At 32.3% G+C, this 27,829-nt stretch overlaps 1 protein-coding gene across 3 annotated transcripts in view; it reads right to left on the bottom strand.

Moving 5' to 3' along the window:
* Positions 1-18,946, bottom strand: part of LOC139486565 (E3 ubiquitin-protein ligase TRIM9-like) — a 171,872-nt gene extending 152,926 nt beyond the window's left edge. Inside the window, exons 1-3 of one of the 3 annotated variants that reach the window (XM_071271489.1) lie at positions 18,121-18,946; positions 7,584-7,631; positions 6,511-6,562 (exon numbers count right to left, since the gene is read on the bottom strand). In XM_071271489.1, the coding sequence (XP_071127590.1) occupies positions 6,511-6,562; positions 7,584-7,631; positions 18,121-18,896 (876 nt within the window). In that variant the 5' untranslated portion in view covers positions 18,897-18,946. The remainder of the gene's footprint in view (positions 1-6,510; positions 6,563-7,583; positions 7,632-18,120) is intronic. The other 2 variants (XM_071271490.1, XM_071271488.1) reach the window with 2 other exon arrangements.
* Between the last annotated feature and the right edge of the window lie 8,883 nt (positions 18,947-27,829).

Genomic DNA, 27,829 nt, shown 5'->3' with positions numbered 1-27,829 from the left:
ATGTAGACAAAATCCCAATGTTGTTCAATGTTTCTGTTATTATGATGGAGACGAAATCCCCATGTTGTTTAATGTTTCTATTATAATAATGGAAACGAAATCCCCATGTTGTTCAATGTTTCTGTTATAATGATGGAGACAAAATCCCCATGTTGTTCAATGTTTTCGTTCTAATAATGGAGAAAAAATCCCCATGTTGTTCAATGTTTTCGTTATAATAATGGAGAAAAAATCCCCATGTTGTTCAATCTTTCTGTTATAATGATGGAGACAAAATCCCGATGTTGTTCAATGTTTTCGTTATAATAATGGAGAAAAAATCCCCATGTTGTTCAATGTTTCTATTATAATGATGGAGACATAATCCCCATGTTGTTCAATGTTTCTGTTATAATGATGGAGACAAAATTCCCATGTTGTTCAATGTTTCTGTTATAATGATGGAGACAAAATCCCCATGTTGTTCAACGTTTCTGTTTTAATGATGGAGACAAAATCACCATGCTGTTCAATGTTTCCGTTATAATGATGGAGACAAAATCCCTATGTTGTTCAATATTTCTGTTATAATGATGGAGACAAACTCCCGATGTTGTTCAATGTTTCTGTTTTAATGTTGGAGACAAATCCCGATGTTGTTCAATGTTTATGTTATAATGATGAAGACAAAATCCCTATGTTGTTCAATATTTCTGTTATAATGATTAAGACAAAATCCCTATGTTTTTGAATGTTTCTGTTATAATGATGGAGACATAATCCCAATGTTGTTCAATGTTTCTGTTATAATAATGGAGACAAAATCCCCATGTGGTTCAATGTTTCCGTTATAATGATGGAGAAAAAATCCCCATGTTGTTCAACGTTTATGTTATAATGATTGAGACAAAACCCCATGTTGTTCAATGTTTCTGTTATAATGATGGAGACACAATCCCCATGTTGTTCAATGTTTCTGTTATAAATTATGGAAACAAAATCCACATGTTGTTCAATGTTTCTGTTATAATGATTGAGACAAAATCCCCTTGTTGTTCAATGTTTCTGTTATAATGATGGAGACAAAATCCCCATGTTGTTCAATGTTTCCGTTATAATGGTGGAGACAAACTCCCCATGTTGTTCAATGTTTCTGTTTTAATAATGGAGACAAAATCCCCATGTTGTTCAATTTTTCTGTTTTAATAATGGAGACAAAATCCCCATGTTGTTGAATGTTTCTGTTATAATGATGGAAACAAAATCCCCTAGTTGTTCAATGTTTTCGCTATAATGATGGAGACAAAATCCCCATGTTGTTCAATGTTTCTGTTATAAGATGGAGACAAAATCCCCATGTTGTTCAACGTTTCTGATTTAATGATGGAGACAAAATCCCCATGTTGTTCAATGTTTTTGTTATAATGATGGAGACAAAATCCCCATGTTGTTCAATGTTTCTGTTTTAATGATGGAGACAACATCCCAATGTTGTTCAACGTTTCTGTTTTAATGATTGAGACAAAATTCCCATGTTGTTCAATGTTTCCGTTATAATGATGGAGACAAAATCACTATGTTGTTCAATGTTTCTGTGATAATGATGGAGACAAACTCCCGATGTTGTTCAATGTTTCTGTTATAATGTTGGAGACAAATCCCCATGTTGTTCAATGTTTCTGTTATAATGATGGAAACAAAATCCCTATGTTGTTTAATATTTCTGTTATAATGATAGAGACAAAATCCCTATGTTTTTGAATGTTTCTGTTATAATGATGGAGACATAATCCCAATGTTGTTCAATGTTTCTGTTATAATGATGGAGACAAAATCCCAATGTTGTCAATATTTCTGTTATAATGATGGAGACAAAATGCCCATGTTGTTCAATGTTTCTGTTATAATGATGGAGACAAAATCCTCATGTTGTTCAACGTTTCTGTTTTAATGATGGAGACAAAATCACCATGTTGTTCAATGTTTCCGTTATAATGATGGAGACAAAATCCCTATGTTGTTCAATGTTTCTGTTATAATGATGGAGACAAACTCCCGATGTTGTTCAATGTTTCTGTTTTAATGTTGGAGACAAATCCCGATGTTGTTCAATGTTTATGTTATAATAATGGAGAAAAAATCCCTATGTTGTTCAATATTTCTGTTATAATGATAGAGACAAAATCCCTATGTTTTTGAATGTTTCTGTTATGATGATGGAGACATAATCCCAATGTTGTTCAATGTTTCTGTTATAATAATGGAGACAAAATCCCCATGTCGTTCAATGTTTCCGTTATAATGATGGAGAAAAAATCCCCATGTTGTTCAATGTTTCTGTTATAATGATTGAAACAAAATCCCCATGTTGTTCAATGTTTCTGTTATAATGATGGAGACAAACTCCCGATGTTGTTCAATGTTTCTGTTTTAATGTTGGAGACAAATCCAGATGTTGTTCAATGTTTATGTTATAATGATGGAGACAAAATCCCTATGTTGTTCAATATTTCTGTTATAATGATAGAGACAAAATCCCTATGTTTTTGAATGTTTCTGTTATAATGATGGAGACAAAATCTCCATGTCGTTCAATGTTTCCGTTATAATGATGGAGACAAAATCCCCATGTTGTTCAATGTTTCTGTTTTAATGATGGAGACAAAATCCCCATGTTGTTCAATGTTTCTGTTATAATGATTGAGACAAAATCCCCATGTTGTTCAATGTTTCTGTTATAATGATTGAGACAAAATCCCCATGTTGTTCAATGTTTCTGTTATAATAATGGAGAAACAATCCCGATGTTGTTCAATGTTTCTGTTTTAATGTTGGAGACAAATCCCGATGTTGTTCAATGTTTATGTTATAATGATGGAGAAAAAATCCCTATGTTGTTCAATATTTCTGTTATAATGATAGAGACAAAATCCCTATGTTTTTGAATGTTTCTGTTATAATGATGGAGACATAATCCCAATGTTGTTCAATGTTTCTGTTATAATAATGGAGACAAAATCCCCATGTCGTTCAATGTTTCCGTTATAATGATGTAGAAAAAATCCCCATGTTGTTCAATGTTTCTGTTATAATGATTGAGACAAAATCCCCATGTTGTTCAATGTTTCTGTTATAATGATGGAGACAAACTCCCGATGTTGTTCAATGTTTCTGTTTTAATGTTGGAGACAAATCCCGATGTTGTTCAATGTTTATGTTATAATGATGGGGACAAAATCCCTATGTTGTTCAATATTTCTGTTATAATGATAGAGACAAAATCGCTATGTTTTTGAATGTTTCTGTTATAATGATGGAGACAAAATCTCCATGTCGTTCAATGTTTCCGTTATAATGATGGAGACAAAATCCCCATGTTGTTCAATGTTTCTGTTTTAATGATGGAGACAAAATCCCCATGTTGTTCAATGTTTCTGTTATAATGATTGAGACAAAATCCCCATGTTGTTCAATACTTCCGTTATAATGATAGAGACAAAATCCCTATGTTTTTGAATGTTTCTGTTATAATGATGGAGACATAATCCCAATGTTGTTCAATGTTTCTGTTATAATAATGGAGACAAAATCCCCATGTCGTTCAATGTTTCCGTTATAATGATGGAGAAAAAATCCCCATGTTGTTCAATGTTTCAGTTATAATGATGCAGACAAAATCTCCTTGTTGTTCAATGTTTCTATTATAATGATGGAGACAAAATCCCCATCTTGTTAATGTTTCTGTTATAATGATGGAGACAAAATCCCCATTTTGTTCAATGTTTCTAATATAATGATGGAGACAAACTCCCCATGTTGTTCAATGTTTCTGTTTTAATGATGGAGACAAAATCCCCATGTTGTTCAACGTTTCCGTTATAATGATGGAGACAAACTCCCCATGTTGTTCATTGTTTCCGTTATAATGATGGAGACAAAATCCCCATGTTGTTCCATGTTTCTGTTATAATGATGGAGACATAATCCCTATGTTGTTCAATGTTTCTGTTATAATGATGGAGACAAAATCACCATGTTGTTCAATGTTTCTGTTATAATGATGGAGACAAAATCCCCATGTTGTTCAATGTTTTTGTTATAATGATGGAGACAAAATTGCCATGTTGTTTAGTGTTTCCATTATAATGATGGAGACAAAATCCCTATGTTGTTCAATGTTTCCGTTATAATGATGGAGTCAAAATCACAATGTTGTTCAATGTTTCTGTTATAATGATGGAGACAAAATCCCCATGTTGTTCAATGTTTCCGTTATAATGATGGAGACAAAATCTCCATGTTGTTCAATGTTTCTGTTATAATGATGGAGACAAACTCCCTATGTTGTTCAATGTTTCTGTTATAATGATGGAGACAAAATCCCCATGTTGTTCAATGTTTCTGTTAAAATGATGGAGACAAAATTCCCATGTTGTTCAATGTTTCTGTTATAATGATGTACTATTTTCAACATAATCCGATTTAAAGCAAACCAATCGGACAGAACAAAAGAAAAGGTCAACATGAATACATTGGGTTAAGATAGATAAGACGGAAATACATCGATATCATTAATCAACAGCCATCTAGATCCCAAGCATAGGTCTTTTAATGATCGTAGCCCCATTCTCGGAATTTCATTAAGAAGACAAATTGAAGTGACTAACCAGATCAACACATTACTTCCAGTTTGGAGAGTTGACATGGTTATGCTTCTCCTGATATACATGTATTAACCTCCATTTATACCAAGTAAAGTATGTCACTTTAGTTCAAATTGCTTTTGAGACATCTATTCTCTTATTCAAAGATCTAAAACTGCGATAGCATGGCACTTATGCGGAAAATTGAGACGAAAACAAGTCGTCTCAGTTAACCCGTTTGTGATCGGGATCGTAAAAAATGTATATCTTAAAACACTGTCTAAACGTTTTTGTGTCAGGGGCATCGCCACCTCCTCTTTTCAAACTAATAATGACCTTTAAATGGGAACATGTACGAGCATGACATATAAATTGCGACAGACAAGTATCGATATTTAAGTTGATAAGCTGTATTTAATCCCGAGGTAGGGAAAAGAGGATATTGATAAATTAATAGATTTTAATATAAATAAACTCATCAAAGATACCAGGACTAAATTTTATATATAAACCAGACGCGCGTTTCATCTACAAAAGACTCATCAGTGACGTTCGAATCCAAAGAGGTTAAACATGCCAAATAAAGTACGAAGTTGAACAGCATTGAAATCCAAAATTTCTAAAAGTGTTGCTAAACACAACTAAGGTAATCCATGCCTAAGGTAGAAGAGCAACCATTGACTAAGTTACTGAATGAGGACATGCATATTTGATGTCTTACATATTTAAGGTTCGGTATTAACATAAACAGGGCTTAACATATTAATGCTGTCTGCTATTATCACAATGCTTTTGTTCCAAAAGTTAAAAAAAATTCTACTGCTCTACATTGTTGAATTAACTATTGTCCTCTTGATCATGGTGGTATATTTGTTTACTCATGAAAAGTCTTTTATATGTATTTATCAAAGTTGTACAAAAGTCGAACATGTAAAAATGTTGTTTGCTTATAGTTGACACGTGCTTTGTAAATTGTAGTATTGTCGGTTCAATTGGGATATTGAGTTCACGCACCAGTGAACTCAGATGGTTTAAAGTCATAAGAGCATTTGAAGTCAAAGTGTACAGTAGCATTTTGCCAAATAAAAAATATTATTAATTATATTATTTATTTTAGGTTTGTAGGCCACTAGTATTGGAAAACCAGTACAAGCTGCCTAATACATGTGTATTTTTACGAACTTTAAACAATATTATACTCATATTTTTGCCATATGATTATGATGCGTTCGTTTTTTATGTGTTTTGTTATTTGATTTTTCCATGTGATTATGGACTTTCCGAATTGATTTTCCTCTGAGTTCAGTACTTTTGTGATTTTACTTTTTATTATGAAATGTGCGCTTGTCTCTTCAAGTGGCGTCTCCCATGTTAGAGTTTGTGGTTATTTGATAAATATCTTATGTTCGTTTGAGTTTACGAATTAGAATTTTAGCGTAGAATACATATTCCAGAATATATCATATAACTTTAAATAGGTAAAAGTCCGAGTCTGACGATAAATAACTAATTAAGAATGATAAGTCGAAATGAGTTTTATCATAAATAACCAAAGATATAATATTTGGACTAATAAAGGGTCTAAAACAAAATATGCCATGTTGTAATCTATATATACTTTACGCGCGTTTTGATAATATCATTCAGGAAAGTTGAATCAATGTGTATTGTATTGACAATAAAAGTTAAAAAATTGATACACACATATCTGTTTCAATAATTTTTTATAACATCTTTAACACAAATGAAATTTTATTAAAGGGGAAAAACTTGCTTTGTGCTTTACATATCTATGTTTTTCATATTTGCATATCTGATTTCATAATGATCTGTGCACCTGTACTTAGTCTTTTGTACTCTTCCGAAAGAGAACTAAATAACATCACACTTACTTGCAGTAGAAGCATCTGTATATGTATTGTTTAGCTGTTCTTGTAACTCTATAAAATATATCATATTTAGATATCCTCAAGGGTGATGTCTAACATTAATAGCATTTGATCTTATATAAATATTTGAACGTAACTTATTATTTGAATACTCACCTTTAACTTTGCTCAGATATTTTACTCTCATATCAATATTCTGCGCCACAATAAGTCAATCTTTCAAAAGTATTGATTTCTTTCCTTGACAAATTTTTATCATGAATACTTTATAAGGTATAACATTTTGGAAAGCTAAACTGAACAAATTACATATATTTACATTACTTATCATGCTATATATGACGTGCAACCCATTAGTCTTATCTATCAAAAGTAAAACATATGTTTATTTTAAAACCAACGTCGCTAAAATTAGATGATTACGTGCAAAAAAAAAAAGAATCAATTTCAAGCCATTTACGGTACTGCCAAATTACTGATTAGTTCTAAGGGTTTGTTATATGATAATAGCATGTCATTCAGTGAAAGAACAGTATTTAACATATGATAACTTATTAAGTATATTATACATGCGTATTGTTAAGGTGGTACCTTGACTAAAATTAATGTGTCTCGTTTATTTTCATAAAATTTTGACAAAATATTTACTTTGACTCTTTGACAAAAATTAAAATTTCAAAAAACTTGAACCAATCATTTTCTCAGAAAAAAATGGTTTGATATATAGCAGTTTAAAAAACACTAATTTTGATCAATGATAAGCTTACTATTTTCTTAACTAAACAACTTAATTAAAACGTTTTGCTGATTTCACAGAGTTCCTTGTAGTGTTAGATACCACTGAAATATCATACTCATCGGTTCAAGTGGAATCGAAACCGATTGAACAAAGTATAGTTAAAGACATGAAGAACACTACAACGCAATGTCAAATATATGACTTCGAATGTCAAACCTTTGTATTTTGCTTTTATTATTGTAGCAAAAGCCAATCCACAGAAAAGATGAACGAAGATTAAAAAAACGGAAATAAAAGAAACAACTTAGTTAAATGTCTATTATAAATACAAACCTGACGTACTTCTGAGGTTTCGGGTTTTCTTCTTTTTTTACAGTTTCTCTGCGAAGAAACTCTTTTTTGACAGTTTCTCTGCGTAAAACAACGATCATATTAACAATTTCATTCTTATCTTAAATGTGCGTCAAAATTGTAAATTATTATAAAATCAAATAAAACACTGTATTTCTAAATATAAACAAACTGCATTAGCTGTGTTAAGATAATCCAAAAATAACGCAAACTACATGTAGTTCCCAAATTGCATTAACACCCAATCTTTGATAGAACCATGCAAAATATGTATAAGTGGGTCCACATGACATGTGAACCAAATGAAATGAAATTTTGCACACATGTAAGTCAAGAGAAAAAAAATCTAACTTTAAAATTTTATTTTAGGCTATTTTTAGATTTTTAGCGCCATTTACTGGAAATGCCTCAATTTCCCCAAAAAACTTTTAAAAATATCACAATTGTGTTACTCTGAATATGCTAGATAAAGTTATATTTAACTGGTATTTGAATTGATTTTTATAACAAGCATCATTGAGCTGGGGTCTCTTTCACCATTACCATGGCAACGGAATAAAAATGGGTTATTTTCATATATTTTTCACAATAATCTGAGTATTTAATCATAAAATCTTATTCATCTTTTGACACTATCTGATGATATTTGGCATGAAGGTGTATAATAATAAGACAGTATATCTCATAAAATGAAAACTGCCAATTGACCTTGACTTTTGACCTCAAGGTTAAAATATTTGATTTTCCCCGTTTTTTACAGAAGCACAATCCTCGATGCTGTTCAACTTTGTACTCGTTTCGGCTTTCAAACTTTTGTATCTGGGCGTCACACGTAGGTCTTGTGTGGACATAATAGACTTCTGGCGTATTAAAATTTTGAACTTGTTGCCTTTTGTTGGCTGTTGTTCGTGTGATTCTTTGTCAATTGTGTTCTCCAATTTATTTATATTGTAGTCCTGTGTTGTCATTTTGATGTTATATTTCACATGGCCATAAAAGTGCGAGGTTTTGCATGCCACAAAACCAGGTTCAACCCACCATTTTTCCCTTTAAAAATGCCCTGTACCAAGTCAGGAATATGGCCATTGTTATACTATAGTTCGTTTCTGTGTGTATTACATTATAACGTTGTGTCGTTTGTTTTCTCTTATTTTTGAGTGTAAATTCACATTGCGATAAGACGTGTCACGGTACTTGTCTATCCCAAATTCATGTTTTTGGTTTTGATGTTATATATATATATATATCTTATATTTGTTATTCTCGTGGGATTTTGTCTATGTGTGTTACATTTTAGTGTTATGTCGTTGTTCTCCTCTTATATTTAATGCGTTTCCCTCGGTTTAAGTTTGTTACCCCGATTTTGTTTTTTGTCCATGGATTTATGAGTTTTGAACAGCGGTATACTACTGTTCCCTTTATTTTTCTCTTCATTTAAGAAGTTTTTTAATACTTGACACACAATGTCATCACCTAAAAATGATGTGTTGTTTACCATGGATAATGACCTTGATTTTTAACCGTCAAAGTAAAATAAAAGGTCAAGGTCAAATAAGTAATTCTCTAAGTAACCTAAAACAAAACATTCTTTCTTGCCATGTCAATATGAAAGAGAAATATACTGACTGCTTATTAGACAACTATCCACCACAGTTAAGTTGGAGTGGTAGTAAGCAATTTATAGGATACAGAACGGGCAAGACCTTTACAGTACAGCTAATGATTTTTCCCTGGGGTCATGTCCTGCTCCTTCATATAATGACGTTGCTATTTAGATTTATTTTTCAAAAAAAGTTCAGAACCCCATCCGTAACCCATATTAAACTTAATTGCCTTTCTAGTTCATCATGCGGGTCTTGCCCTGCCCCTACACACAATTGATGGTTAAATAGCTTGAAACATGTTCATATGCGTTCCTTTAATCATATATACATTTTCAATCAGGCCTTTGAATACATCAGATACCTACCCATTAACTATATACCCTAATGAATATTATCAGGACAAGACCAATTCAGTGTACCATATATTTTGTTCCTCATATCATAACCCCTCGATTCCTTAATTCTTTAATTCATTGGAAACTGTGCATACTTCCACTCACGCACCATATATTTTTATTTGCAATTGAGGTCTTTTTTGACAAAAGTGACTTCTACAGGGGAGACATTAGTTTTGAATTACTAAAACAGTTCTAACGAATGAACGAGTTGTAGTTAAACTAAAAAAAAGTCGTAAAATTTTGGCTTAATGCAGGAACTTGAAATACTGCAATTTCAGAACTTAATGTGTGTATTAATATTATAATTGCGCACTCATGGTGACCGTCAAAAATGTGAGATAGATCAAAGCAAATTTAAATTATACTGTAACAGAATATTGTACAAAAAATGAAAATGCAACTTTGGTTATTGCACAGTCTGTGCCATCCATATAGAGCTAACTACATGGTGTCGGGTTTCCCAGTTTGTTGCAGATCGTGTAGCGACCTATGGGTGTACATTTTTGGCTGGTTAACTTCTGAGATGAAATGTTGTATCCTTGACATATACCCAATATCTATTATCGTTTTCCCCCTCGGCATCACATTGCGGCCAGGGATATATAAAAATTCTGTTCGCTCGTCTGTCTGTCCGACCATCGGTTCAGATTGTAAAGTATCTAGTATAATTAATCGTTATTTAATTTTGACAAAGTTTATGTCATTGCTGTCTTTCTAAAGAAATCCGGTCAAGGCTGAAGATAAGCCCAGTTCAAACATTTAGAAGGTTGGGGACATTGAAAATATGTTGTGTTATTCATATTGCAATTATTTTTAAATTTATAGAAAGTCTCTATAGTCAGTTGGTTAGATTTCCCAAATATAAACTAAGGAACCATCAAGATTTAATAAATAAATGCTGTGTTTTGAAAGGCTCAAGAAAGTTATAAAATTTCTTGAAAAAATGAAAAGAACTAATTATAATACCACATCGTCTTACTTTTATATTGTATGCTTTGTATACAGCCTCAAACAAAATTGGGGAATCGTATAATGGAATGATGTCGTCATTGGTTTCCGGATAATAACTTTAGTTTAAGTGAATGGTAAATAAAATTGAGAATGGAAATGGGGAATGTGCCAAAGAGACAACAACCCGACCATAGAAAAAACAACAGCAGAAGGTCACCAACATGTCTTCAATGTAGCGAAAAATTCCTGCACCCGGAGGCGTCCTTCAACTATATACTAGTTCAGTGATAATGAACGCCATACTAATTTCCAAATTGTACACAAGAAAATTAAAATAATACAAGACTAACAAAGGCCAGAGGCTCCTGACTTGGGACAGGCGCAAAAATGCGGTGGGGTTAAACATGTTTGTGAAATCTCAACCCTCCCCCTATACCTCTAGCCAATGTAGAAAAGTAAACGCATAACAATACGCACATTAAAATGCAGTTCAAGAGAAGTCCGAGTCTGATGTCAGAAGATGTAACCAAAGAAAATAAACAAAATGACAATAATACATAAATAACAACAGACTACTAGCAGTTAACTGACACGCCAGCTCCAGACTTCAATTTAACGGACTGAAAGATTATGATTTCATCATATTAACATCAGGCACAATCCTTCCCGTTAGGGGTTTAGTATCATACCATCATAACATATATGAGAAGAACATAACCCGTGCCATGCCAACAACTGGTTTTTGAATAAATGTGTTTAGTTCCGATGCAAAGACCCTATAAGTGAATCTCTTTAATTTTTTTTAGAAGGTGAAATACCAAAAAGGAAAGTTAAAATTGATTTTGGGGATGATGGTCCAAACCGTTTGGGAATTAGGGGCCACAAAGGGCCAAACACAAGCATTGTTCTAGTTTCAGGATAATAACTTGTGTGTTAGTATTTCTATTGATCTCTCAGGAAAGTACTACAAAGGAGAGGCTGGGATTGTGATTTGGGGTTATTACTCCAATGGGGTTTCAAAAAGATAAAGGGGGATTTGTTTTTACAATTCATTTAAGGGATTCATATATTTTTTTCCAAAATTTTTCAAATTGAGAATTCATTAGCACAGTATTGCGCAATAGAATTAAATGATCTTTGTCCACATTGTTTTTGTGAAAGAAAACTATATTATCTAAAAAATGCAATTTCAATCCAAATTCAGACAGTGTGAAGCTTGAGTATTGTGTCCAAATTTGACCAAACTGCGGTCGTATCAGGCTGCCCCTCATTAAAGCATTTTATTTGAGCAACGTGGAAAAAAAAGATTCATAGAAAACTACTGCCTCAAACATGGGAATACTGGTTCCCGGTACATTACAGCAGTTCCAAGCTGAAAGACATAGGAACCAGATGATTTTTTTATAGACTTGTTGTTTAAGCACTCAAAGTTTCAATCGAATCTGAAGACCCCCTTGTGGACTGTTTTGCATGGTTTTATGGGAGACTAGGTGTTAAAAGTACTGTTTTCCTTAAGATTGACTTGATAAGATTTTGATGATAATAATATGGACATGATTGTACAAATCGTGATACAAGCATGAAATTTGGAATATGGGAGGACTAAATGATAATTAAAAAAATTTAGCTGGTGGCCATAAAAAACACATTTTTCAGGATGGCCACCGCTCATTTTACAAAGGGCGTCATTATCCAATTACTTACATTTCGTAAATCTTTTGAAAGCTGTGTAATAGGTAAAATCCAATGTTAATTTTGATAAAACTTAAATAACACTCCCTAAAGTACGAAAAAAACAATACCAAAATGAAGAAAACAATAGTAACTTCCGGTCCCAAAATGGCGGCAAAACGTGGAAAATGGCAATTTTATCATTTCTATTAACATAACAAGAGATATCACTGGTTTTGTTAAGTTCAAATGCATATATAGTTTGTTTGTTTAAAAAGACAGGTTGCTTATCTTATAATTATTTGACAGTTACCAACACACACACCGGTACACGGCTGGCCAGAACGGTATTTTATAGTTACCAACACAGCTGAATTTCTTACTTCCGCATTTCCAAAAATCATGACACGAGGATCAGCGGCCACCAAAGAATTCTATTTTGGTTTCCAATATTATTGTCATTAATTTTTTTCTTTAACCGAACTCCTGAGTTCATGACTTGGTATATGAACCTGTCGAATGAATAATTCCGGACGAACCAAAACATGTCCAACTTGATATGCTTCTATTTTGGTGTGCTCCAGAAGAAGATTAAAATCGCTTGCAAGGAAACAGCGGCCTTATGATGCTATTCCGCCTACCACAGGTAGTGTTAATGATTGTGTGCAGAATAGCATCATAAGGCTGCTGCTTCCTTACAAACGATTTTAATCGTGCCTCCTTAACAGCAACGGAGATGTTTCCGTACATGATGCAAACAAATACGTCTATGATGTCCATATCTGTGTCTTCATACAAAATCGGGCATAAGCGTCATTTACATCTGAGAATACTTCCAATGTATTGAAAGCTGACTCATCACTTTCCGATGAAATGCCGACACAGTGTCACACCCACTAAATGCATGGAAGAAAGATTAAGCTGCTACCCGAGGATCAAATGCATTTGATATGAAGTGTACAGGAAGCCATCAAATGTCTTTATTCCTTCAAAAACCTTTCCAAAAATTGCGCACACCTAATCTTGCGAGGACTGCAATTCCTAATACTACTACATCTATGTCAGTACAACTTAAAATTACTTTTTACAACCATTTACAGCAGCATGCTTATTATGGAAAATCATTATCTACTTTTTCATGGTAACAAGGAGATAGCTGAGAAGTGCAAGTATCCGTATTGAAATTGTAAAGAATATTTTCATATTGAGTAGCATAAACATTTTCATTAGTCTCTAAAGCAGCAATTCTGTCGGCAAGAAACTTGAACAATCCCGTTTTGTTATCTTCACAGAAAAACTACTCCAAACCCTTGGCGTTCTACCAGAACCAACAACTTTCCGTCTAGCGCCAGTACTTTGCCTTTTGTTTTAGTCCTAGCCTATATATAACTAATTTGTCATAGATAATATTATGATAGTATCTCTTGAATACTTATCGAAGAAAGATTTTATTTAAAGCAGTATGATATCATTTGCACAAGTGGTGGCAATAAATTAACCATTGCTGACCCACCAACGATAAATGCGTCAGAATTTGGATCAGTCGATGGCAAATCACAGAATGTTTCAAGTATACCTATTAGGTTTTAGTTTTAAACAAATTTATTTATACTGGATTGGGAAGCAAGTTTTGCAATTTATATTAATCAATGCCAGTCGTTATTCACTCAGAATTTTTTTTAAAACCATTTTAATGTACAATCCACCAAACATGGAGATAAACTTATGTTCTCCGTACAAATCTGTCCATTCCAACTGAAATTGCTTAGCCAATACCAAGGGGTTTATCGGCAGCTATAATTGATATTTGCCCGATATTATGAAAGTTAAACACCCTTTTCACCTTTATCCATCGATCATTGCAACTGAAAGGGGGTGTTATCAAACAGTTGAATCAAAGAAGTAACACTTTATACTCAAACAGAAGAACCTAGATCCTTAGAGGAATAAATGACGACCAAGATATGTTTAAGAAATTCAAATGCTCAGCTGTTAGATGAACTACGATTTCCAGTATTGTGCCCATGTAGTGCGTGTAACTAGTTCTTTATTTATGAATAGTTTGCGCATTGCGCATGCGCGAAATTGTTAAACGCATGTGTATCATAACCTTAAATAATGTCATAAAACAAATCATAACATCATTACCAAGAGTGCACATACTGAAATGTCTCGTTTTCTTTACTAATCATTGATATTATGTTGATAGTCCTAAGTATAAAGCTTTATTACAACTGTCACATAAACTTAACATTAACCAAGTTAGCTAAAGAAAGACCAATGAACCATTTAATGAGGTCAAGGTCAGATGAACCATGTCAGGCAGACATGTACAGCTTACAATGCTTCCATACAACAAATATAGTTGACCTATTACTTATAGTTTAAGAAAAATAGACCAAAACACAAACACTTAACACTGTGCAATGAACCGTGAAATTGAGATCATGGTCAAATAAAACCAGCGGGACTGACATATAGATCATTAAATATTTCCATACTCCAAATATAGTTGACCTTTGGCATATAATATTATATAAAAAGACCAAAACTCAAAAACTTAACTTTGACCACTGAGCCATGAAAACGAGGTCAAAGTCAGATGACATCTGCCCGCTAGACATGTACACTTTACAATCATTCCATACAACAAATATAGTAGACCTATTGCATAAGTATGAGAAAAACAGAACAAAACACAAAAAAATTAATTATAACTACTGAACCATGAAAATGAGGTCAAGGTCAGATGACACCTGCCAGTTGGTATCTGAGATATGGACTTGACCACCAAAACCTAACCTTGTTCACTGATCCATGAAATGAGGTCGAGGGCAAGTGAAAACTGTCTGACGGGCATAAAGGCCTTGCAAGGTACTCACATACCAAATATAGTTATCCTATTACTTATAATAAGAGAGAATTCAACATTACATAAAATGTTAACCTTTCTTCAAGTGGTCACTGAACCATGAAAATGAGGTCAATGACATTGGACAAGTAACTGACGGAAACTTCGTAACATGAGACATCTATATACAAAGTATGAAGCATCCAGGTCTTCCACCTTCTAAAATATAAAGCTTGTAAGAAATTAGCTAACACCGCCGCCGCTGGATCACGATCCCTATGTCGAGGTCTCTGCAACAAAAGTTGCAGGGTCGACAAAAACTCAAAAGCGCTAAGCATGTAATAAATAGTTCAAATGTTTGTGTGTGAATTTAATAATATTTTCACACATGCGCAAACCCAGAACATATCAAATATAAATTTCTAGTATATACGTCACATATAAAGAAGGTATCAACCAAATCTGGTAATATTTTTTATTCAAAGAAGGTGAAAGAAAAAGTTTTTTTCAGAAAAATAAGTTTTTTAATCTGGAAAAGACAGCCTTTTTAGAAAATGTGTTGGCCATCTTGTAAAAATTAAATTTTCTTACGGCCAGCAGGTTTTTCTTTAAAAATTTATAATAATGGTGCTTCGTGCTATGTTTCATGCTTGTATCATCATTTGCACAATTCAATTGATTTTGATTGCTAATATCGATCAATAACTTCCACATAAAGTTTGTACTGACACGTTGTAATTGAAAAATGTAGTTTCATTTATGTCCCTTATTAAATACCGTTTAGTTTTCTTTGGTTGCTGACTTCTTGGTGTGAATCCCAAAGTCTTGAGATAAAACTTCAACTAGAAAGGCTAATTATTTAATGAAACCTAAACACATAACAAGAAATAATTGTAACAGTTGAAGGGATTGGTGGTGACCCCCCTCCCCCCAGGGACTCACCATATATTTCATATGATTTGTTTTATTGTCCTGATATCATTTCTGAAGACTGGGTGTGTCTATCACTTACAGTTTTCAAGTTCTAGTCGTTTGAAAATAAAAAAAAAATCGAATCCCAGAGGTTCTATAGTAAACCCATTCCTTCTTTATGCCCCCAAAATACCCCTAAATAGACCCAATGCACAAACCAAATATTGATGGCTTCTCTAGACATTTTATGAAATCTTAAATAAATCTGACAAGTGGTTTTGGAGAACCACTGCGAACAAGTTCATCTTAGAAGAAGAAGAAGAAGAAGAAGAAGAAGAAGAAGAAGAAGAAGAAGAAGAAGAAGAAGAAGAAGAAGAAAAAGAAGAAAAAAAATAATAAGAGCTGAGCAAAAACAATAAGTCTCCAAACTGATTTTCTCTGATTTTTTACGAAGACCTATTCATCTATTCATTACTTCACTCCGTAAACGCTTAGTTAGGTCTCCCAAAGAAAGTATGGAGACTTATTGTTTTTGCTCAATGTGAAAAAAGATTGAATATTATAGGATTGAAAAGGATCCTGAAACATCCTTTAATAAATCGGAGTTACAGTTTCCTATGAATTCATTTAACAGCAAAGCTTTTTTTCTAAAAGTCCTTCATTTTTTTCTAAAATTCGCTATATCATTGGTTTATGAAAGGTCCTTTATGGTTTTGAAATCTCTTTAGAGAGCAGGTATGTCATAACTTTTAATCAAATTATCACTTCATGTTTGGACTATAACTCGATTTGCTGGTCAATTGTGACTAATTGTAATGATAATATTAACAAAAACTAAAATGTATTCAACGTATTTGACATTTTGTCTATAAGATAAAAAAAAAACATTTGTAATGATAATATAAACAAAAACTAAAATGTATTCAACGTATTTGACATTTTGTCTATAAGATAAAAAAAACATTATTATATTATAACGACGTCTTGATTGTTTTAGTAGCTATCCTTGATCCTACTTGAAATTTAGTACGATCCAGAATCATTCTCTAACACATTTGGATATCTTATTTCTATAAGTAAATGTTGGAATTCTGATTTGTACTGGATTTTATTTACAAAAGAATAAACCGGTATTCCAATTTCTATTAGTAGATAGTTAAAATTCAAATGTGTTCTAGGAGGATTTTAAATCCTATTGTATTCTAATTTAAACTGTAAACATATATTTAGAATTCTATAAAGTCAACCTATAAATAATCTTGTTTTAAAACTCATGAAATGCTGGTTATCTTAAAGGGGCACTAGCAACGAGATACATAAAAATCTAAAGTTTGATTTGTTTGGGTTCAATCATTAATGAAAGTAAAATAGTGAAATAATGATTCACTTTTAGCAGCTAAAATGGTTCAATTTTGTCAAATTAAGCTAATAAAAATTGATAATGAATTATTCACTTGCAGGTGAATAAGTCGACCTCATTAAACATGTATTCATGTGAACTTATTCGATCCACCAAAAATCATTCTTTTTTAGGAAATAAACCACGATAAACATAAATGTTTAATCTATAATACAAAATTTAGTAGACCTTTAAAAATCCAACTGCACGAGTTGTTTAATCTATTTATATTCATGTTTATGTTTACATCGCTTATATGGTCATAGAAAACTCGAAATTTAATTAGATGGCGTCATTGCTAAAATTCACACGAAACAAAGCTAAATCTAATTGAGACCTTGGCCTGTAAATTGTTTATTTTATTCTTTTGATAGTTTGGAAAAATGTTTTTCATTGTTATAAATAAAACATGAGAATTTGAGTCAAATTGATGAACACGAATTTGACAGATAGTGCCCCTTTAATCAATGATCAGAGGACACTGACAATTTTGAATAACAGTTTATATATAGGCATTGCATTATCGTGTATTCTATTAAATCTGGAACACTTTGATTATCTGAGATACAAATACATTATATAATAGAAACACAAAGCGAAAGACGCCATATTTATTCAACCCTATGCAGATGAAAAGAGACTTATATATTCAAAGATCATATGAAAAAAGAGGAAAAGACAATAAGAGTTTTCTAAGCACTACATAGAATCAATAACTAGGAAACAAACTTACCCAAATGTTAGTTCCCCAAACAGTTTCTCTATTTCACTCTCTGCTACTGTCTTTTTGTCATATTTGACTGATGGCATGATAGGAATCTGTATCACTTCTATTTGATCGATTTGTGACTTTATTTGTGTTAGTTTTTGTAACAACTTCGTAGTATCTTTTATACCCTTGGTGTCTTGGTAGAACTTCTGCTGCTCCTTTGCCTGATCCAAAGCTGTTTTTAACTCATTGCCAACAGACTGTAAGGTTTGGACATTCCTTGTGTCTTTCTCCTTTACCGTATTAATAAGATCCTCAACTTTCTGATCAATCATTTCTTTTAATCTTTTGCCTTCTTCTCTTATAGCCTGGATAACTTCTTTAACATCAGCTTTATATGTATGTGTACCTTGATCAAACTCTGCTCCATTTGACTGCAGCTTTCTTATCTTCGTTTCGATGTCGTTTTTAACCTCCGCTTTAATACCTTCCACTGATTCCTTGATCTCCGACAGATCATGTCTTCTGTGATTTTTAATAGCACATATCTTACAGACTGGTGTACCACATTCCATGCAATAATATATAAAGTTTTCATCATGTTCTTTACAATATTGTTTAACTTCCGGGTTTATATTTGGACCACTTAGAAATGAGTGATTTTTGCTAATTTTCGCCCGTAAATGAGATATTTTACATCCATCACAAAACAACTGGTCACACTGTTCACAATAATTACGTCCAGGTCCAGAAACACAAATTTCACACGTTTTAGAAGTTTTAGAAGCAGCCTGAGCCATTTTGATTTGTTTTGTTTGCAAGTTGTTATGACAAGGTTATTTAAATCCCGGAGATAGAATAACCTTTCTGGATCATTAATTTTTGTTAAACTAACAGTAGAATTTTAAACTTGGGTTGTTTTATCTGCATGTAGTTATGATAGAGTATATTTAGATATCGATAATAAACGGAGAAGGCTATTAAACTCTTCCGGAACATGAATATATTGTCATTAAATAAAAGGTAAAATGTATAATTAATCCTATTAATAACAAGTATTTTTTATTTTTACATGGAATATATTCATGTGTTATATTTTAAAATATAATTGTTGTCAATTCATATTGTTGTAAAATGAAATTATCACTTGAATACCAAACCAAAGATGCAAATTGATATATGGGAAATCAGAGAAAATTAGAAATAAGCCGCTCCATTTTTTACAAATGTTTGTCTATTTTGGTTAGGTTGATTATGTGTGATTTGCTGTATATTATCTACAATTTTACATCTTATTTTATTCATATAATTTACGGATATTGTGTAATCGTCAGTTTTAAATAAAGAAAGTACAAAACCTTGTACCTGTTTGTCTATAACTAGTCGGTTTACATAAAAAAAAGATGCCAAAATTATACTCTGAATTACCATGAGAACATATACACGTGTTGCAAGAAACTTATTATGTTTACAAATATCAACAGTGTGGAAGAACTAGAATATTGAAAAGCATTCAGAAAACAAAATTTAGGATAAAACTGTTTATTACTTTAAGCTTCGACGGAATCAATTGGTGATTTGAATGTCGGAAATTGAATTTCGCTTACTGGTGATGGGGTATTTGAGACCATCACACACTAATTGGTGCCGTCGAAGTTTAAAATTCAATGTAATCTCCATTTTTATGAAACTGACAAAACAACGTCTAATCCTATATTCAAAATCTGTCATTTGCGTGTACATTTTCATGACATCAATTGTGAATTGATGCCATGGTATTTGATGACGTTATTCAATCAAAATGAACGTTACAAACGATGTTTGACAATTGACAACAATTAATGCTATGAAAAAAAAACGACCAATGACAGATTTTAAATGTATGATTTGATGTTGTTTTTGTCAGTTTCATCAGATGATGATAACAAGATTGAAATTTAAGCTCCAACGGAATCAGTTTTTTAGTTGATAGTATCAAATACCCGTTTACTGGCTCCGCTTACCCGTTGCAATTAAACTTAATTTTCGACCATCAGATCACCTATTGATGCCGTTAGAACAAAATAAAACACAGTTATCTCCTGATTTCGCATTATAACTGTTTAGACATAAATGCCACTGATGAGTCGTACGTCCGGTGGTACAAAAATTATAGAAATGATCAGACTTGCACTCTGATATGTGGGGGATATTTTTACGAATTTAAAATTAAGAACGATTTATAAAAACATTACAGATTTAAATAAAGTTAAAATCAAAATATTTAAATGTATTTTCACTACATATTTACTACTTGAACACAACTTTTGTATTTTAAATTTGAACGACTTTGTCACTTAGTACAATAATTATCTTCTACGTTTAAAACAAATCATGCAATACAATGGTCAACTAAAGTAGTTGTTTAGTACTGTAGTTTATGGTAAGGTGTCAAAACAATAAACATATCGAACCATTAAACAGCTTCAAATCCCCTATCTGGTAGGAGTACAATGGTAGCTACAACAAAAGTTTAAACCATGTTATTCGATTCATTAATCAATAATGAATATGAGTATTGATTTTGGTACATTGTGTTATCTTAAATCATTTAATTTTCGTATTTTTAAAATTATGCGTACCGTCTGTAGACACGAATCGTAATCACTTTATATGTAATATACATTATTGTGTTCTTTACAAATATACTTATCCTGATATCGAAAGACATTACATATAAAACTATAAATAAAAAAGTAAAAAAATACTAAAATCAAAAATCTTTTCATAACAATTTTAAAAATGCAGACAACAAATATTAAAAGCTTAGTTCGAGAAACGGTTGCGATTTGTTCTGTATTCTTACAATTGATTCGAACATTAAAAACGATCAACACACACCATGCCTTATTTTCGACATCCAAGAATTTTTTCAGGCTGTATCCTCAAAAGCAAAATATCTGTTTTAGAATTTCTTAATGTATCGTTTTTTTTCGGCTGTAAAAAATTAAAGACAAAATATAAACCTATATAAAAGAATAGTGTGTCGGTTTTTTCACCCTGGTATGTTTTTATAGGAAAGTATATAAACAGTCAATCCGTAATAATTCTTAATCTGATACATGTCAAACGGAAATGAAAACAATGCCAAAGGGACTTTCAAAATAAGAAGTCCAAAAATAACTGGAAATGTCATGGTCAAAACCGACAAAACAAACAAAATACAAACAACAGTACACAAAACACTAACGCTATCAATAACTGAGGAAATATCTGGTGCTCCGTAAGTGTAAGCTAATTCAACTCCACATGTGGCATCCGTCGTGTTGCTCGTCTAGGTATAAATTATGTGATCAGGATTGTAGTTTGGACAATTTTAGCATATCCGGCGTCATCTGTCAACAAGATATTCCATGAAGGTCAACTAACTTGTAAATATGGAACGCCACAGCAGTTTTATGTGGAACTCTGATATTACTTTATGTTGTTTTATTATTACTTAATGATATTTTGTCTTTACTTAATATGGTTTTGGCATTACGTTATGATAATTCGATATAACTCAATATGAAATATACATTACTTATTGATATTTCGATATTACACTATATCATGTATATGCTTTCGTAATAACTTGACATAGGTTTGTCATTTCTCAATATGGTTTCACCGTTATTTAATACGGTTGTGTCATTAGTCAATGTGGTTTCATCATTACTTGATGTGTATGTGACTTAACGTAATGTAGTTGTTCCATTACATGAAGTGGTTTTGTTATTTCGTAATGATGATTTGTCTATTCTTTATATGGTTTTAACATTACGTAATGATGTTTCAAAGTTTGACGATTTTACACCACTTGATGTGTTTGATTCATTATTTGATGTGGTCCTGTCATTCTTTGATGTGGTTATCCCATTACTTGATGAGGTAAAACCACGTGACCAATTCGGAAAAGCCTGTTATATTTTTAGATACATATCCATGTTGTATGTGCCTTGAATGCGTGTGGCCATCCATTTGGTTAGTGTTCAACTTAAAGTTCGGGTAACTGTTGGAGTTAAACTTTGAATTAGTTTTCGAATTCAAGTCATGCTTAGAATTAAAGTTCTAGTTAGCATTGAGTTTCGAGTTTGAGTAACATTTAAAGGCAGAGTTCTAGTTACAACTTTGAAAATGAGTAACTTCTTGAGGTAGAGTTTGAGTCGAATGTAAGTCTCATTTAAATTAATTAAGATTTCGAGTTGAAATTTGAGCTATTTTATATGTCTTTTTGAGTTTGTAATTAAATTTTGGTATCGCGGAACAAGGGCTTTTTGTTCGGGCTTCCGAAAAGAGGGTTCGGGATATTCTTACTTAATATACACAATCTAACAATGTTTCAGTTAACACAACGCAACATAGGAGTTGAAATATAGTTAGATGTTGTGTGATTGCCAATGAGACAACTATCCACCAGAGTTTAAATGCCGTGGATATAAGAAATCATATATAGGCAACCGTACAGCCTTCAACACTACGTATAGTCAGCTACAAAAGGCCACCATGCACTATGTGAAAAAAAATCTATTTTGTAACAGATTTCAATATGTCGTTTGTTAAATGTGCTTTGGATGGGTATCGCCAAAGTTAAAGTTAAAACTAAAGTTCGAGTGGTTGTTCAGAGTTATTTGGTGTCAAAAAGGGGGAACGGCACACAATAATAATAAAAAAAAATCCTGAAAGTTTTACAGTATTTCGGACATACATGTAATTGGGATATCCCCAAACCACTTGGTCCTGTTATTTGATCCGGAGTTCTCAAATAGAAGCAGTATTATAATAAATGTGTAAAATATTCCACGGAAAGCTGTGTTACGTCTGATATTGCTGCTTTCAGTGTAAAAGCGTAATGTTGATCGGCTATACATATATCGGTCAAAGAAAATAAAAAAGTGTTTTTTCTGTAGATGCTTTTTATTGAAACACTTCATAGAGGTAATAAATGTATCATGTCAAAACAGTTTAATTCAGTTGTATTTAACTAAAACCAAACTGTATGGTTTTCAACAATGAGCAAAACCCATACCCAATAGTAAGATATAACAGGTCCCGAAATGACATTGTTGTGTATAACTGCCGCTACATTGATGACGCAGGCTCGACACAAATCAAAAGACTATTACTTTATTGTTAACAAATGAAACACTTCATATCAACTCATACTTAAGTTACAGGAAAATCGGGAGCGGGGGCTCGGACTAAGTGACGAAGCATCACTACTATAAAATAAGAATTATCGATGATAATTTGAACATATATACGAACATCAATCTGTTACTTTTAATCAATTGAATTCTCTGATCTACCTCGCACTAATTGAAAAATAATTTTGGAATATCAGTTTCACATGTGGCGACGAACATGTTCCAGTTGTCGTAACCATAATACCTTCATCTTTTACTCGAGTATGAACTTCTAAATAAAACCAAATCACTCGGTTGTAATTTCGCGAATAACACGATGGGTGCCACACGTTGCGCAGAATCTTCTTACCTTTTTGGGGAACCCGAGATCACCCCGATGGATTAAAATTACCCAGTCATACCAATTTATTGAGTCAGTCAATTGAAACTGTTTTTAAGCCACCGCAACTTTACTCAAACTGAAAGTTGGGGGCATAGTGTTTAACATCTGTCCGTCTGTCCGTCTTTCCGTCCCATTATGGGTATATATTTATTCTGCGTAACTCCTCCAACAGTTTTCTCTTTACAGTCTGTTTGTACATAATTGAAGGTGTGCTGCATGTGGTCAAGGTTTAATTTTTATTAATGTGTGCTCTTTTGGGAGAAAGTTGAACTTTATCATTTTGGAAAATTACTTGCATAAGTAGGGCGTTTCCATATAACTCCTCCAACAGTTTAAATGCTAGGAATATATCACTCTGCTAGATGTTTGTACATGTGTCGAAGGTGTGCATGTGGTTAGGTTTTTTTTTTTTTTATTATTGTTCCTCTTTTGGGAGAAAATTGAACTTTGCCCTTGTTGACGTATAAGCGGTTAAATGAATGTGGGGGGGGGCATCACTTTGTCTAGTGTACATTTTTTTCTTGTGTTGTGCTGTTACACTACAGTTTCAGTCCGATGTTCGCTCACATACATGTTAAACTCTCCAACATGCACTTTCTTATGTACCTGCTCCAAGTCAGGAGCATGAAGTTCAATTGTTGTCGTTGTATACATGTGTAATTTTATTTTATTTGGGTAAAAAAGACAGTTAGTTTTTTCGTTTATTTTTTTTTTCACATGGTGCATGATGGCCTTTTGTAGCTGACTATATATGATTCTTATATACACTGCATTTAAACGCTGGTGGATAGTTGGCTCATTGGCAAATACAACACATCTAACTTTATTTCAACTCCTATGTTGAGTTTTGTATACTGCAACATTGTTTATTTAGTACGCATATCCCGGAGCCCTATTTTCGGAAGTCAGAGCAAAAGCCCTTGTTTCGCAATAACAAATTTTAATTACGAACTAAAAAAGACATATAAAATAGGTCGAATTTCATCTCGAATTCTTAATTAATCTAAATGAGACTTAAATTCCGTTCTTACTCAAAATCTACCTCAAGAAGTGACTCAAATTCAAAGTTGCAACTAGAACTCTGTCTTTAAATATGACTCAAACTCAAAGTTTAACTCGAAACTCAATGCTAACTAGAACTTTAATTCTAAGCATGACTTGAATTGAAAACTAACTCAAAGTTTAACTCAAACAGTAACTTTAATTTGAACACTAATTAAGGTGGTACCCAACACTTTACACTTTCACTAAAATTAATTTGGCTCGTTTAATTTACACAAAATTTTTACACAGTATTTACTTTGACCCTTTGACAAAAATATAAAAATTTCAAAAAATTTGAACCAAGCATTTTGTCAGAAAAATTACACTGGTTATATAGCAGTTTGACAAACACTAATTTTGATCATTGAGAAGCTTAATATTCCCTTAAAAACACAACGTCATTAAAACGTTTAGGTGATTTTACAGAGTTATCTCCCTGTAGTGTTAGGTACCACCTTAAAAGGATGGCCACACGAATTACAGACACATACAACATGGAAATCTATCTAAAATTAGAACCGGTTTTTCCGAATTGGTCACGTGGTTTTACCTCATCATGTAATGAGATAAACACATCAAAGAATGACAACATCACATCAAAGAATGACAAGACCACATCAAATAATGAAACAAATACATCAAGTAGTGTAATATCGTCGAATTCTGAAATATCATTGCGTAATGTTAAAACCATATAAACAATAGACAGATCATCATTACGAATAACAAAACCACATCATGTAATGAAACAACTACATTACGTTAAGTCACATACACATCAAGTAATGTTCAACCCACATAGACTAATAACACAACCATATCAAATTATGGTGAAACCACATCGAGTAATGACGAAACCATATTGAGTAATGACAAAACTATATCAAGTCAATACGAATCTATATCGTGTAATATCGAAATATCATTAAGTAATGACTATTCCATATTGAGTTATATTAAAACATCATCACGTAATGTCAAAACCATATTAAGTAAAGACAAAATATCATTAAGTAAAAATAAAACAACATACAGTAATATCAGAGTTTCACATAAGACAGATGTGGCGTTCCATATGTAAATGTTTCAATAACATCTTTGTAGGGATAATTTTAACCTCACTACTTGAACTCTTGGTTTATTGATTTCTTTGTTAGAACTGTCACATGTACATTTCTTGTCATATTTTTATCAATTTAGTCTAGGTATATCTGGTGAATTTATTTTCATGGCTTGACTACTTTATGGTTTTAATAAAATAGTATTTGAGATGTTCACCACGGATATTAAATGTATACATCGCGGAAGACATGGAACTCTGTTCTTTTATTATCTTTATGATTAAGGTTAACATGGTGCAGTTGTATTAAACAATAAATAAAAAACACTAAGGCACAATGGAGACATTGTTCTGTCAGTTTAGATTTAACATCCGACGTAAAAAATGGGTTGTGACAAAAATAAAATACAAATGTCATGCAATCATCATGACTTTATTCAAATTTGTTAAAAGTTTTTTAATCATTTATTACATAATAAGCACTGTACAGAAAACATGTATTACATTACAAAATGAAGAATAAAGGTGAAATAAACTCAGCTAACAATGTCAGACAGGCAAGAAAAGTCTTTCGATTTGCAGAATAATTACAGCAAATTTCTATTAAACTGAGACATACTTCATTATACTGCACCTTGCTCCGAAGATCGTTATATATCTAATGGTAATCGGCCATTTTTCCTTTATTAAATATAGTAAGGTTCAGTCAGATTGTTTGACTATTCAGTTGTTATAAATTTGTTATTGTTGACCTGAAAAAATCATAACAGTTACTTATCTTACCTTACATCAATGAAAACAAACAATGTTATAAACAAACATACCAGGTATAACAACTAGAATCGAATTGATGTCATACGAACAAAACAGTTAAACTAAAAACAAACACAAAGACAGGGAATAAAGAAAGAAAAATCAACGCTTATTTGAAATGATATTTCTTTTACTGAAAGGGTAAATCTTAAAACAATATGCCTTTGTCTTTATATTTTTGTTAAAGGAGTAGGTCCAGTAAGACCCCTTTTTGGCCCCAAAATATAGCAGTTTTACAAAATTGTTAAAATGTTAACTTTTAGTTATTTATTGGATAGTAGAATGGTTCTGCTACATAACTATGGGCTGTTTTCGACAAAACAAGGCACATTTATTGGGTACTAGCACCATTAAGTCATGCTAAATTACTGAAATCTTCACAATTCCAGCATTTTAGTTACATTTTAGACGGTTTCCGTGTAAAACGAAAGTGGCCGCATTCGTGTTCATCCAAAATATTGAAATGGAAGTTGTATTTGATGATAATACATAACATATATAAATATTGAGGATGAACACGGATGCGGCCACTTTCGTTTTTGACAAAAACCATCTGAAAAGTGACATTTTTATCGCAGTTTTGTAGATTTTTCATATTTGAGCTTGAATCGGATCGTTTTTAATGACTATTTAAGTTAAAATCTTTCACATAATTTAATTGAATCATATGAAATAGACACTTAAGTGTTTAAAAAGTGGTCAAAATCTTTCGTCAGATTAAACTGAAATTTGAGGCCAAAATCGGTCCTTACCGGATCACTCCTTTTTACTTTGTTGAAGAGCAATTATTTTGAAAGATTAACAAAAAAAAGTTATTATAAATATTCAGACATATTATTCTCACTCAAGAACAAAGTTAAACACACACACATGTTTAACCCTTCTCTTGTCCAAAATAATAAGCCTTCATTCTGTTTTGGCGTTAATACTGCTTGCTGGTTTTGTCACCGTCTTCATTTATTTTAGTAAAGAAAAGTTGCCAAGGTTTCTCGTTTAAATTATTTACAATTAAACAGCTCATAACGCATCATGGTTTTTGTTTTGCAAACCTAATGTTCAGCCACATATAACTGACGGCTTGCAATATAACACAATGTCTTGTCGAAGGTCAAATTTCAACTATACGCGGGACAGTAGAAGGATGATTTAATGTTATTAAAACTGAGTATTTGTAAAATTGCAGTAGACATTTAGTAGAGTTGCTTGACGGGTTTATCGGAGTTCAATCTATTTGGTCATACTGAATTATCTTAGTGTAAGTTATAGGCA

This window comes from Mytilus edulis, chromosome 8 (assembly GCF_963676685.1).
Source record: "Mytilus edulis chromosome 8, xbMytEdul2.2, whole genome shotgun sequence".
Classification (NCBI taxonomy): Eukaryota; Metazoa; Mollusca; class Bivalvia; order Mytilida; family Mytilidae; genus Mytilus; species Mytilus edulis.
This window is presented reverse-complemented; position numbering and strand designations above follow the sequence as displayed.